Genomic DNA, 15,048 nt, shown 5'->3' with positions numbered 1-15,048 from the left:
GGCAATGAGGGGCTGATGCGCTCATCAGCGTGCGACGAGGGAGGGGCGGCGGAGGAGGCGGCGGCCAACCCGGGAAGGGAAGAGTGCGCGAAGGTGAGTGGCGGCGGCTGCTGCGGCGGCCATGTTGGGAGTGGCAAAGGACGCCTGCTGCCCGTCCGGCGCTTTCCCCCGTCATTTGGCTGAAGCGGGTAGCAGCTCGGCTGGTGCCGGCGATGGAAGCGTCGTCAGTGCGATATATATTTACCTATATGTTGCACCATAGGCGTACGCTTGAAAGCAACGCTGTGCCCCCCCCCAAAGCCGCTCACTCACGGGTTCCCCGTCGCTCAAGCGGTTGCTACGCAACTACTGGAATAAAATACTCCTATATGTGGTGTGTCTTGGGAGAAAAGCGATGACAAACCTAGACAGCATCTTAAAAAGCAGAGACATCACCTTGCCAACAAAGGTCCGTATAGTTAAAGCTATGGTTTTCCCAGTAGTGATGTATGGAAGTGAGAGCTGGACCATAAAGAAGGCTGATCGCCGAAGAATTGATGCTTTTGAATTTTGGTGCTGGAGGAGACTCTTGAGAGTCCCATGGACTGCAAGAAGATCAAACCTCTCCATTCTGAAGGAAATCAGCCCTGAGTGCTCACTGGAAGGACAGATCCTGAAGCTGAGGCTCCAAGACTTTGGCCACTTCATGAGAAGAGAAGACTCCCTGGAAAAGACCCTGATGTTGGGAAAGATGGAGGGCACAAGGAGAAGGGGTGAGGATGAGATGGTTGGATGGTGTTCTCGAAGCTACGAACATGAGTTTGACCAAGCTGCAGGAGGCAGTGGAAGACAGGAGTGCCAGGTGTCCTCTGGTCCATGGGGTCACGAAGAGTCGGACACGACTAAACAACAACATATGTGGTGTGTGTGTATGTGTAAAATTCCATGCACAAACGCACGTGCATTCACACACAAAAATAGGATCCTATGGAATGAGCCTATAGACACTAGACACACAAAGAAACAGAGCAATAGGTTCCTATGGGATGCTACTACACTCACACACACGGTTCACTTTTTGGATTTGTTAAGCAAAGGTGCAGGTTTCCATTCACCCTACCTTGCTCTTCCACCCACAGAATTTTAACTTTAGGGTTAAAAGGTGTATTGGCTTTCTGGGACATGCTGTCAATTTCATTTGAGGGCAAATGTTGATATTTTGATATCTGCATCTCAAAGTCGCTCTGCAACAGGTTTGAAAACTGTTCTCACACACACAGTCTCTGCAGTAAAGTCTTGTAGGTAAAGTAAAGTTGCAACGTGGCAAGCAGTGGGAAATAGCAGGGAAGATTAATTTTGCTGCTTATAGTGCACACCCTAATAGATCACTCATGGGGGTGTTTAGAGGCACAGATACATCCGGAGGGTGTTGGAAAGGTTGAGGGAGATGGAGCAGTATTAAGTTGTTGCCTCCTCACTTGTGTGCACGGCATACTCCTCCATTTCCAGCCTCCCTTATACAGTTCTATAATACTGTAACTCCAAATGCACATCAAGAACCAAGACAACAGTCCTATGGGAGTAAGGTCCAAGGAATTTAATGGGATTTACTTATCAGTAAATATGTGGGTGGTGCTGTGGTCAGGGGCGTAGGAAGGGTGAGGGTGGAGGGGGCAAGCTGCCCTGGGTGACACTCTGGGAGGGCTGACAAGATGGCCTGCCTTCCTCCAGCTGTAGAGTGGCAGAGGGCGTGCGCAGTCCCTATGGGCGCCACTCTCGCGGCATCCATACGGGCTGCCTCTTGAATGGCAACTGTATGGGCTGCCACATGTGCGCAGTCCGTACGGGATGCCACCGCACACAAGTGGCATCCCGTACGGACTGTGCATGTGCGGCATCCCATACGGTCACCGCACATGCGCACTCCATAGGGGATGCCGCTCATGCAGCAGCCTGTACAGCCACCGTGCGCAAGCAGCAGCCCATACGGAGTACGCATGTGTAGCATTCCGTACAGAGTGAGCACGTGCGGGATGCCACACATGCGCAGTCCGTGCGGGCTGTGCCTCCCCAGGTGCCGGAGAGGGTTCCTCCACTACTGGCTGTGGTGTAAACCACTGAGCCTTGGGCTCGTTGGTCGGAAGGTCAGCGGTTCGAATCCCCGCGACAGGATGAGCTCCTGTTGCTCTGTCCCAGCTCCTGCCAACCTAGCAGTTTGAAAGCATGTCAAAGTGCAAGTAGATAAATAGGTACCATACCGCTGGGAAGGTAAACGGCGTTTCCATGCACTCCTCTGGTTTCGCCAGAAGCGGCTTAGTCATGCTGGCCACATGACCTGGAAAAACTGTCTGCGGACAAATGTTGGCTCCCTTGGCCAGTAAAGTGAGATGAGCGCCGCAACCCTCGATTCGTTCGCAACTGGACTTAACTGTTAGGGGTCCCTTACTTTTAAAAAAATATGCCTAGGATTGCATAGTGATTCACCGTTAATCCATTAGCCAGTTTTTAAGAGACTAAAATACAGTGGTACCTTGGCTTACGAACTTAATCCGTTCGGGAAGTCTGTTCTTAAACTGAAACTGTTCTTAAACCGAGGTGCGCTTTCCCTAATGAGGCCTCCCACCACCGGTGCCCTTCCACCGTTTGGATTCCGTTCTTAGACCAAGGTAAAGTTTGTAAATCAGGACACTACTTCTGGTTTTGCGGAGTTCGTAAACCGAATCGTTTGTAAACAGGAATGTTCTTAAACCAAGAACCGCTGTACTAACATGAGAAATGAAAATATTGATTGGGAATGTCAGTTAACCTTTTGCTTTTCCATGAGGATAAGGAAACCCTGACAAAAATACTGGTATAGAAATATGACGCTAGGCAGGGGGAATTAGGCTTAAAATAAAATGTTCTATTGGTTCTGTGTATTCTGGTTTGCTCTTTGCAAGCCCTCATAAGCTGTCAGACCTGTGATGGTGGTAGTAGAGACCTCAGTGATCCTCAGACACTTTGACAGCACCATTTTATCTTTAATGTTCCTTAATTTAGAGATAATGCCTTGACAATTTGGTGGAATTTTAACATGATAAAAATTACTGCAGAAAACTGATGCCTGTCACAAAAACATTTTCTTGTCTTCTGAACTCCTTGGGTTTATTGGAAATCCATTCTAGCTCACAAATGTACATTTAGAAGAATACATGCTGCTGAATTCAATGAGCAAATGAAATTTGTGCAGAACTCCCTCCAATTAATGTAAAAATGTCTACACCATCCTTGGCAATTCTAGAAATGGATGGTGCCATTCTGAAATGCCAGTGACCAGTTCAAGTACAGAAACAGATGCCCAAATTACTTGTTTTGCTGCAGGTACTGAAGACATCTCACACACAAGGGTTTCCCCATTGAAACTGACATCTTGTACATTAATATACAAAGAACAAAGCTTTGGCTAACCGCAATGGCAGACTTTATAATAAAAAAGTAGTCCATGGGATTTTTTAGCATGTATTAATTTCTGCTGTACATTTTGTGAAATAATAATTTGTGAAAATGGAAAATGCTGATACAAAAGTAAAAAGACTGACTCCCAGTTGCAAAACTTAAAAAAACCCACACCCAACACTTATTATATAGGACATCCACATTCTTGGCAATTTTTTAAAAAATAGGCGCAGCACAGAACAACAGTAAGGAAGAATAGTCCTGGCTTTTTCCTTATTTCATACTGTAGAAATAATTTGCTGTATCAGACAACCCATTTGGTAAGTATAAATAACCTAATTAACTTTTCTTGTTCGAAGCTGCCAGGCACCAGTCAGATATCGCAGTCGTATAAAAAGAAGGTCCCTGCCCATCTGCAACCAACTCCAGACTGGAACCAACTTAGAACCTATGGTGATTAAATACAGGAAAAAATTGTAAGCTGTTAAATAGACAGTGTTAGTCACTTTTTATGGCCAGAAGATGTCACAGGAGACAATAAGAATATGTGTGTGTGTGTGTTTGTGTGTATGCGCTGACCCAAACAAAGATGACCAACTTTTATTTAGGGCGGTATATAAATTCAATAAATGATAATAATAAATAATAATAAGCATGGATACATGGGGAAGAATGAACGCTCTGCAGCCACTGCTCCACCCACTGTGAGGTGACTGTATGCTGTCATAGAGAAGACACTACTCAGGGATTCTGGTTAAGTCTGCAGTTTTCCACAGGTACATGGAATGTATTAACATGTAGCATAAATCCTACTAAGAGGTTAAGGGGCAGGAGAGAGCATACAAAACAAGCATTGAATGGAGGCGGCGACCTTCATTTTTTGGTAACTGCCCCATATGGGGTTTGTGGAGACCATATTTAATATTCTGACATTAAAGGGGAATGTTCAGTCTCCTGGGGGAATTGGCCTAACTGCTTTCTAGAATAATCCCTATTGACAGAAAAGTGTTGATGACTGACCTTCAATTTCTGTCCAGTTGACAGCGACCTCTGCTATTGGTATTTTAAAGCACTGAGCTATATACAGAAGTTCCACATCAAATGCCCTGCAAGAGAACAGAATGAATGCTCAGTACTGTGATGAAATCACATATTTTTTTATGCTTGTATTACTGACCACCTTCTGAGCATAACAAAGAACTGGAATAAAACTGATATAGGTATACATGTTGCAACTCGCTATTTTCTCTCTTGTGAAATAAAAAAAACCTCAAAAAGCATTTTGGCATATCGGCCTTTCTTCTTCCTCTTCCTTTATAAAGAAGCTAGTATTTATAGGTGTGTTAAAAGAGGGACAATTGCCAATAAAATAAAGCAGTGCAGACCTATTCCAATTTGCAGTCGCCTGCATGGGTATCAGCCTTTTTTCGTTTTGCTTTCATTACATTCAAGGCAGCCTAGGCAAACATTTGCTACTTTTACTGTACTCTCCTTGTCTCGTCTAATATCTCAGAAATATTCAATTGATTGATGGCGTGATGAGATTTTCAGAAAGATGGACTTTATAACAGGGTGGATTACTAGCAATTACAACACACAATGTACAGAAATCAAAATATGACTAACATTGGACATCACATTATATCTCCATAAATCGCCCGTTGATGAGGAGCTTCACTGATTACAAAAGTAAGAAATTCAACACTGCACAGCACACACATGAACTAAGCTCTTGAAAATGCATATATTACTAGCTCCAACTGCTGTTTCCAATCAAATAAAACTGAGGGTGATACCTACCAGCGCTCTATATGAAGAAATGAAAAAGTCCGGGAAGCTGCCTCTCGGGTTAATAGTTTAAAACCACACTGGGTGTCTTTGATTTCCTTAACACAGAGGAACCATACTAGAAAGTGGAATCCATACATGAGAAGTGTACGGAAATAAGACCGCTGCAGAAAAGGTAAGATAGCACAGGAACTAGCTCAATATGTCCAGTCACTTTATAATGTCAATGTTCATAATGCCTATACTGTACATTTTTGTGTGACTTAAGTTTTAAAAGAAATGACAACACAGAATCCATGATAGTTTCAACATGTACAAGTAGAAGTGCTGACACAATATAGACCTGCAGTAACGCTTTTGAATATGTTATATCCAACTTTTTAAGTGTTCTTTACTCAAAGGGTGCATGTGAAAGTTTTGCCAACTTATATTTCGTTGATAGCTGTTGCTTACGAGTACAAGTCATTGTTCTAATAAAACACTAGAATAATTTAAAATGAAGACAAATAAAACCCTGCAACTAGAAGAACCAAGCATTAGAACTAAAGCCAGTTTCAGCTAGTTTTTCCAAGTCCCCAAGTGTTCTCATGTGCATAGTTTCAGACTGCTGTTGCTGAAGATACAAGCAATCAAAAGGAAGCAAGGCCGTGGGAAGTCAACGAGTTCTGATGGTCTACCTAGACAGTCTTCATCTGGAGGACTAGCCTCTACACCCCCACCTCCCAAAAAACCCTTGCAGCTCCCAGGGAGGGGAAGGTCTTATCTAATCTCATTATTTTTTAAAAATCATGCAAGTTACAGGGGGCTAGAAGCTGAGCTTAGGAAGGCATGTACTCCACTTCTTCTGACTGCAAAAGACCACCAGCCAAAGAACTAGCAAACGGAAGTTTACCTGTGCTATGGAGTCTTGCTCCAAGTGAGCTCTAGAGCCACAGGCAATAGCCATTTGGTCCTAAAAGAAAAAAGAAAAACATTAATAGTTAAGAAACATACACCAAACCATGCCTCTGTGGCAAGGAATATCTATTGAACGCATTCAGCTGATACCACAACCATGCCCATTGCTGGTAAGGGATAGTTGTGACACCAAGATTCATGCACTCATAGGGTTACCAATTAACATAACATAGAACGAGACCAATAGTGGGTCCAGCAGTCAAGAAGGTGGTTTCTGCATGTGATGTAGAGGGAACTGAAGGGCAGGTGGGGCTCGTCAACATTGGAAAGGAGCCCATCTTGGTGAAGGAAAACTCTGATCCTAAACCTCTGTTGTCTTTCTGTATACAGTGGTACCTCAGGTTAAGAACTTAATTCATTCTGGAGGTCCGTTCTTAACCTGAAACTGTTCTTAACCTGAAGCACCACTTTAGCTAATGGGACCTCCCGCTGCCGCCACCGCATGATTTCTGTTCTCATCCTGAAGCAAAGTTCTTAACCCAAGGTACTATTTCTGGGTTAGCAGAGTCTGTAACCTGAAGCGTCTGTAACCCGAGGTACCACTGTATCTTCAGGAGAAGAAAAGGCTGAGTAAAAAAACCCCTACACAAATTTGGAGTGGGGTCCCTAAGACAGCTAGATGGCACCTTGTACACCTCCTTCCTGGCAACTTCCACAGCCAAGCTGGTGCCAAACATATTGCTCAGCTTTCCTTTGGACCCCATCAGTGGGGCCGACAGCGGGGGTTTGTCATCTGCACAGCTCAGGACCTCCATACATAATGCCCAGGCTTGCACCCTGGGGGAGGAGACTTCAGTGCTGCTAACACAGTGGTCTGACTTCACCCCCAGAGACACACTCCACTGTCTCCCAAGACAGACAGATGCCAACTACAAAATCTATAATGTGGGGCTACTGTAAAATGTGTATATAAACATATAGGTGTGCTTATGTATTTATATGGCGACGCGGGTGGTGCTGTGGATAAAACCTCAGTGCCTAGGACTTGCCGATCATATGGTCAGCGGTTCAAATCCCCGCGGCAGGGTGAGCTCCTGTCGTTCGGTCCCAGCTCCTGCCCACCTAGCAGTTTGAAAGCACTCTTAAGTGCAAGTAGATAAATAGGTACCGCTTTATAGTGGGAAGGTAAACGGCGTTTCCGTGTGCTGCGCTGGTGCTGGCTCGCCAGAGCAGCTTCGTCACGCTAGCCACCTGACCCGGAAGTGTCTTCGGACGGCGCTGGCTCACGGCCTTGAGAGCGAGATGAGCACGCAACCCTAGAGTCGGACACGACTGGCCCGTACGGGCAGGGGTACCTTATATATTTATATAAGGGACGCAGGTGGCGCTGTGGGTTAAACCACAGAGCCTAGGACTTGCCGATCAGAAGGTCGGCGGTTCGCATCCCCACGACTTGCCCTGCAAATTCTCCTGCCCTGCCAACCTAGCAGTTCGAAAGGTCGAAGTGCAAGTAGATAAATAGGTACCACTCTGGCGGGAAGGTAAATGACGTTTCCGTTCGCTGCTCTGGTTCGCCAGAAGTGGCTTAGTCATGCTGGCCACATGTATGCCAGCTCCCTCGGCCAGTAAAGCGAGATGAGCGCCGCAACCCCGGAGTCGGCCATGACTGGACCTAATGGTCAGGGGTCCCTTTTTACCTTTATATATTTATATAGCTAATAAATCATTTTCTTATTAATTACAGGGGAACTCAAGGAGACTCAGAATTTATGGAATCATGAAGCCTAACACCGACGCATACCTACCAGCAGTCACCGCTTACAGAATAAGCAGAAGTAAAACTGAGCACTTAGCTTGAGCAAGAATCTTAAATAGGAAGTTAGTGAACACAGAGTTTTGGTAAGAAGAGTTTGACAAATGGCTAAATGAGGAACCTGAGGCAGGGCACAGTGTACTGTGTCAGAAGACCAAAACTGTGGATCTGTCTTACAGAACCAGACAAGAGGCAATCGCCAAGAAGTAGTTGAAGATGTAGGGGGTAAGTCAGGGATACCTAATTTGAATGGAGAAAGAAGAAGGGGACACAAATCTCTCCTAGAAGCTGTGTGCTCCAGTCATATTGATTCTGAGTTGGAAATAAGAATATTCAACTTTCTCTGGATTATACCTAAAATTTTAAGGGCTGAAGAACTGCAAGCAGCAAGATCTGCCTATGGTATAAGAAGTCCCTTGGCATACAGACAGGTTAACAAAGCAGGATTTTAATATATTTTTAAGGAAGCAGAAAGGAAATAAAATTAAAATGTGACTGAATGAAAACTCACAGGCCAGGGCTGCAGACTCTCAAGACCCTTTTCTACTTTTTCAACGTCTTCAAATTTTGTAGCTCCATCAGCATCGGCCATGAGTATTTTTTCCCCTCTTGAACTGAACACACCCTGTATGTAAGAATGATCCAAAGTCTTGTATTAGGGCATATTCGGCAAATTATACTGCGAAACTACAGGACTTCAAATCTCTTTGACGGAGCCACCCCTCCACCTGCATGCATTAGCCTAATTCTTTGCATTTTGGATGAATAATAATAATAATAATAATAATGTTTTTATACCCTGCCCATCTGGCTGGGTTCCCCCATCCACCCTGGGCGGCTCCCAACAGAATATTAAAATACAAGAATCTATTAAACATTAAAAGCTTCCCTAAACAGGGCTGCCTTCAGATGTCTTCTAAAAGTCTGGTAGTTCTTTTTCTCTTTGACATCTGGTGGGAGGGCGTTCCACAGGTGCCACTACCGAGAAGGTCCTCTGCCTGGTTCCCTGTAACTTGGCTTCTCGCAGGGAGGGAACCGCCAGAAGGCCCTCGGCACTGGACCTCAGTGTCCGGGCAGAACGATAGAGGTGGAGACGCTCCTTCAGGTATACTGGACTGAGGCCGTTTAGGGCTTTAAAGGTCAGCACCAACACTTTGAATTGTGCTCGGAATCTTACTGGGAGCCAGTGTAGGTCTTTCGAGACGGGTGTTATGTGGTCTCGGCAGCCACTCCCAGTCACCAGTCTAGCTGTTGCATTCTGGATTAGTTGTAGTTTACGGGTCACCTTCAAAGGTAGCCCCACATAGAGCACATTGCAGTAGTCCAAGCGAGAGATAACTAGAGGATGCACCACTCTGGTGAGACAGTCTGCAGGCAGGTAGGGTCTCTGCCTGCGTACCAGATGGAGCTGATAAACAGCTGCCCTGGACACAGAATCTACAGCCCGGGTACAGTAACCCTGCAAAATAATCAGTAGGCCCCATACAGGGATGCATCCAATCAGCCGAATGGTGCCTAGAAAGTGATGGTGTTGCAGCTGTGGACTAAATTCTAGTGGAATGAAGGGCACTTCTTTTATATAGTTATGACTGCATTTCCATTTCTTGCAAATTCTAAAGAGGCAGTGGGCCAAAGGCCCTGTGTCTCTTATGAGGATCCTATCAGAAGCAAATTCATTCTTCATCTCCTCCCCTTAAAGCAGGCATGCTTCAAAGCATTTTGGGTAGGCAGAGAAATCAAATGCAGAACAGCTCAGATGTCAAAAAAATGAAACCTTTCTATGTACAGTGGTACCTTGGGTTAAGTACTTAATTCGTTCCGGGGGTCCATTCTTAACCTGCAACTGTTCTTAACCTGAAGCATCACTTTAGCTAAAGGGGGCTCCTGCTGCTGCCGAAGCACGAATTCTGTTCTCATCCTGAAGCAAAGTTCTTAACCTGAAGCACTATTTCTGGGTTAGCGGAGTCTGTAACCTGAAGCGTATGTAACCCGAGGTACCACTGTATTTCCTTTCAATTCCAGGTTTCTCTTCTGCTTCTTCCCAAGACTCGTGTCAGGAATGGTTTGATATAAATACAAATAGTGTACCAAATGAATTATAGTAATAAAATACAGAGAAGCGGATTACTTCATGCCCATCTTATAAAAATGATCACTCGAGGATAAAATGATCACCATAGGCTCTCCTTACATATGGAAATTCATAGAAAATGACCACAGTAAGCCTGCAACTTATGTGGGGGTTAGGTTCCTGGGATTGCAGCCAAAGCCAAAACTGCGTACAGTCAAAATACATTTGGTTCAATGGTGGATGGTATTGCCAAAGTCTTTCCGCCCAGATGCCCACCCCCTTTTTAAATGTCCCCCCCCAACTGCGTACAGCTGAATGTGCAAAAGTTAAATATGTGCAAGTTGGGGCATGCTGTATTTGCCAATAGTCGGATTTTTGAGGTATTATGTCAAAATTAACCTAAATGCTCAGTGAAGAAAATGTTTGCTTTCACCAAGAAAATAATCTTAATTACAGAAAGGAAAACTGCATAAATTCATTACCATTCTAACAGCTCCCCCCTTTCCACGATTCTTCACCAGAGGGAGGACTCTCACTTTGTCGCTACCATATTTTTGGGTATACTTCAGCGCAACCTACAGGGCATGTGCAAATCAGAATAAGAGAACAGCAATCACAAATAGGAACTGAATGTCTCCTTCTCTCCTCATTTATATTAATGATATAACAAAGCCTACATTAAATATGAATAACTATTCCAGTGCACAAGTGTGCTTAAAAGAATGTGAGGCTAGACAGATACGTGGAGTTCTCTTCCCTTTCCCATGCCAAATGTCTCACTTTCAGTTCAATTTTATCCTCACTAGAGTTGAAAACAAAAATTAAATTTCCCCGACTGGGAGCATATAAAATAGTTAAGTAGATATTTGTGTAACGCCTTCTACTTTAAGTGCTCATATATCACATATATAGGATTTGTATATTCAGTTCTTAGACCTATCAGCAGGGAAAGTGTCCTTTGGCAGAACTTGAAGAGCGGAAAGTGTATGAAAAATCTATGTCATTGACGTAACAAGAATAATGTGTTTTGATAATGTGGGATGGGACATAAAGAGAAAAGAAAGAGGATGGCAGCATAGCCCAAGCATTGAGCATGTTGTGGTGTAGAAAATAATTGTATCTGTTTAGTGAAAGGGAAGAGAAGAAGAAAAGCCTCTACTTTAAAAAAAAAAAAGCTTTTTCATGTATAAAGACAGAGGCGGCATAAATTCAATATCACAGACCATGGCACTAGCCCAGCTTTGAAGGGGTGTAATGCTGGTATTAATCTTTAGAAAATGGTGACCCTTTATAAGAGGCAAAGCAACTTGGAGAAGTCTCTAATAATAGTTATTTTAAGGAAACCAAATTCACATCTGTGGTTAGTCATATCTGCGTAAATAGGACACGTTTATCAAGATGAAACCAGACAGCTAAAGTATTTCTTTATTAATTTTAATTATCCACTTCAAATTATTATTTAATTATTAATTCTCTCAGAATTTGTGCTCGAGGCACCTTAAGTACAAATTCACAGAAATCCAGTGGGGATTTTTTTTTTATATGTAAGCACATAAATAGCTAGTGTAATCCCCTTGAGGGGCAGCCTCAAATGTAAACTGCCTTGAGTCAGTCCCTCAAAATCGTAATCATGAAAACAGAAAATATGAACTTCTGTTTATGTTCTACCTTTTGCTGGCACTGTCAATATATTTAGGACCGGCGAGTCATAAATATGTCTCCTACCTTTGTGGTTTGATCTCTGCTGCCGTCATCAACTACTATGACCTCATATGTGAATGCAGGATCTTGCCTCTGGAAAGGAAACACGCATTTGCCTTAGCATCATATGTTCTCTTACCACGATGACTAGAACAGGAGCAAAATGATATTTTTATCTCATGGTTATTAAATATTGCAATTAAATGTGATTTTTTTAAAAAAATACCTGTCTCTTCTCTAGGTAGTCCAAAGCTTCATTCAGCATCGATGGTACTGTAAGAAAAAGAAGGAAATAAAACCACAGATCTGGTTTGAGTAACGCTGAACAGGTAAAATAAAAAAAGATAAGACAACATTCAGTGTTATACATGCACACAAAGAAAACAAAGACTTATTCTTACACCGTTCTTCCTCGTTATATGAAGGCACAACTACGGAAAGGTCTCGTGTTGGGGGATCATGGATGCTGGGCACAAGTTCCTTCTCATTTTCAGCATTCAAAAAGTATCTTTCATCCTCGTGTCGATTAAGGTTTGGAACTTTTGTTGCAGTTATGTGGGCAATGACAGCAATCTGGGAGGGGGGGGAAAGAAGATTTCCAGTTAAGAGTTATATAATATTTACACAATAGCATTCTGCAGAGAGAAAATAATTCCTCTTAAATTTAGAAAGGGTGAAGCTGCAATCGCCAAGTACCTATCACTATCAAAAGGAATACAATTGGCAAGCAAGGGTTTTGTGGGGAAAGAAACTGCTTTCTGCATAATATGTAAGAAGCTATTGCAACTCAGCACTTTTGAGCTCTTACAACAGTTGCATTAGTGCCTCTTGCGATTGCACAAAAGCAACTTGGTGTGGACATGACGTGTAAAATTAGATCAGACCCTCACAATTTCTGAGCTCCTGCTTTGCTGTCTGCCTAGAACTTAAGTATTTTTTTTCTTTGTGGCCTGTTTCCTTTAAATTGCATGAAATAACGAGAAAGCCTTTATGCTACATTTTCAAATCCTAGGGCTCCAATCAGCTGACTGGCATCTACCTACAGACAGCAAGCACAGATTCCTGTCAGTCATTTGAGAAAGATTCAGTTGCCTTTTCCAAAAGAAAAGTTGGGAAAGAAGAAACTACAATATACTCATAGCCCAGTCAAGTTAAGTTTATTGAGGAGAGGAAGAAAGCAAAAGAGGTTGAAGTTAATTTATAGCAGGTTCCCGTTAAAAGAACACTGGGATGAAGGCTAGGTGGGCATGGATTCAGATTCCTGTGGAGACTTTTCATGGCTACTGACCTCCTCCACACAACAGTAATAAAAGCAGTAATTCTCTGGCCTGCTATCAAAAAATAATAAGATTAGCAAGTCAAAGCACAATATAAAATATAGGAGATTACATTGGTAAGGGGTGGGGAACATTTCAATTACTGGTCCCCAGTGGCACAATAGGTCAATGTCTGGCTGCTAACCAGAAGGCTGGTGGTGAAAACCTACCCCATGGATGGCTATGGGCAGGATTGCTGGGTTGTAGGGGGTGGACTAGATGGCCCTTGGGTTCCCCTCCACCGCTACAGTTCTGTCATGTATGATCTAGTTGAACATAGAAACATAGACTTCTACTGCAGGAGATCCTTAATCTGAGGGTCGTGGGTTTGAAAGATTCCTAAACTGCAGGGGGTTGAAGTAGATGACCCTTGTGGGTCCCTTCTGACTCTACAACTCTGATTGTAATCAAATTCTGAAGGTGGCCCTGATATTATTTATTGATTCATTTAATACAATTTTTACATTATAAATGTTTTATACACCAAAACTGGGCAGAGCGCGGGACTCTTAATCTCAGGGCCCCAAACTGGGCGAAAGATTCTTTCATCGCAGGACTAGATGAACCTTGTGGTCCCTTCCAGTTCTGCAATAGAGTGGTACCTCGGGTTAAGTACTTAATTCGTTCTAGAGGTCCGTTCTTAACCTGAAACTGTTCTTAACCTGAAGCACCACTTTAGCTAATGGGGCCTCCCGCTGCCACCGCACCGCCGGAGCCCGATTTCTGTAATCATTCTGAAGCAAAGTTCTTAACCTGAAGCACTATTTCTGGGTTAGCTGAGTGTGTAAGCTGAAGCGTATGTAACCCGAGGTACCACTGTACTGCGATCCAATGCTTGTGAAACAACAACAAAACCCCTCAAAGCGAAATGCAAACAGCCCTCCTTTGGGGTCACTGCTGTTTTACAGGCTCCAGCCGCTTAAATCCCATATAAAGAGGAGTCGTGAACTGCAGGGCCTGGGGATGCCAAGCGCCACAGTCATGAGAAGGGGCTACTCGGCGGTCAGTGAACGGCACTCTGCGCGAGCTCAGAGGTCCTCTTGCTTGGGAGGGGGATGATGGTGAGGGATGGAAAGAAGACCAGGCTGGGAAAAGGGGGGAAGCTCCAGGACTAGGACCCCGCGCCCCGTCCCCCCTCACCAGGACCAGCCCCGAGACCGCCAGAGCCACGGACGCTTCAGCCAGCCAAAGCAGCTCCATCGCCCTTGCGCCGCCGGCAGAGACTCGGAGCACAGGGACACGGAGGCGGAAGTGGAGAAGGACCAGGAGGCAGAGGGAGCGCGGCACTCACTTCCGGAGGCACGTCGAGCGTTGCTATTGGTCGACACCAAGGCCCTCCTAGAGCCATAGCGTGTAGATGCGTGGACAGAGGCGGACTTGCAAGTCGGCTTTGGACTCATTCTCCTCGCCCCCTCCGAACCAAACTCTGGAACTGTAGGATTGATAAGTTTGGGAGAATCAGGGGATTTCAAGACTTTACAGGGAGGGCGGATATTGTTCTGTTTTGTTCTGTTTCTTATTAAGATATGTATTTTGTGTTTTCCATTTTGCGATTTTGTGCTTGTAAACCTCCCCGTGATTTTCGGATGATGGGAGATATATTATAAAATAATAACAATAACAACAGCAGCAACAACAAATAATTGCAATTAATACTTATAATTAATAATATAACAATGGCGTCCAAATTAGGGTTCAGTTTGGGATCTGAAGCACACTTAAAAGTGTTATTATCACTATTGGTATTAATTATCTGTAAACCGCCTTGAGTACCTGTCGGGGGAGAAAGGCGGGGCATAACAATAAGAAATATATAGTTTTCCGCACTTCACCCGAAGGTTTTCATGTATGCTGCGAGCTGACTGGTTTTTTGCATAGGGAATTGACAGTGAACCCAAAGCCCCACCTCTTAAAATCAGTTCAGCGCCTGACCACGACTTATATATTTGCTCAAGCATATTAAGGTCTTAGAAATGATGATCGTTCAGTCTGTTCCGTTTGTTTTTAAACTGACTGTTTGTTTTGCGATAAAGTTTCATTGCTCCAGG

General features: G+C 43.9%; 1 protein-coding gene across 1 annotated transcript; it reads right to left on the bottom strand.

Moving 5' to 3' along the window:
* Positions 1-2,978: 2,978 nt before the first annotated feature.
* Positions 2,979-14,363, bottom strand: ALG5 (ALG5 dolichyl-phosphate beta-glucosyltransferase). Its single transcript, XM_081894600.1, is given in 11 exon segments — positions 2,979-3,862; positions 4,435-4,520; positions 5,215-5,366; positions 6,095-6,154; positions 8,424-8,537; positions 10,466-10,558; positions 11,709-11,777; positions 11,911-11,957; positions 12,086-12,257; positions 14,141-14,285; positions 14,287-14,363. Coding segments are annotated over 11 exon segments (1,113 nt in total). The 5' UTR covers positions 14,349-14,363; the 3' UTR covers positions 2,979-3,749.
* Between the last annotated feature and the right edge of the window lie 685 nt (positions 14,364-15,048).

This window comes from Podarcis melisellensis, assembly GCF_964234715.1.
Source record: "Podarcis melisellensis genome assembly, chromosome: 17".
NCBI classification, from domain to species: Eukaryota; Metazoa; Chordata; class Lepidosauria; order Squamata; family Lacertidae; genus Podarcis; species Podarcis melisellensis.
Note: the sequence above shows the minus strand (reverse complement) of the source record. Positions and strands in the feature narration are given on the sequence as shown.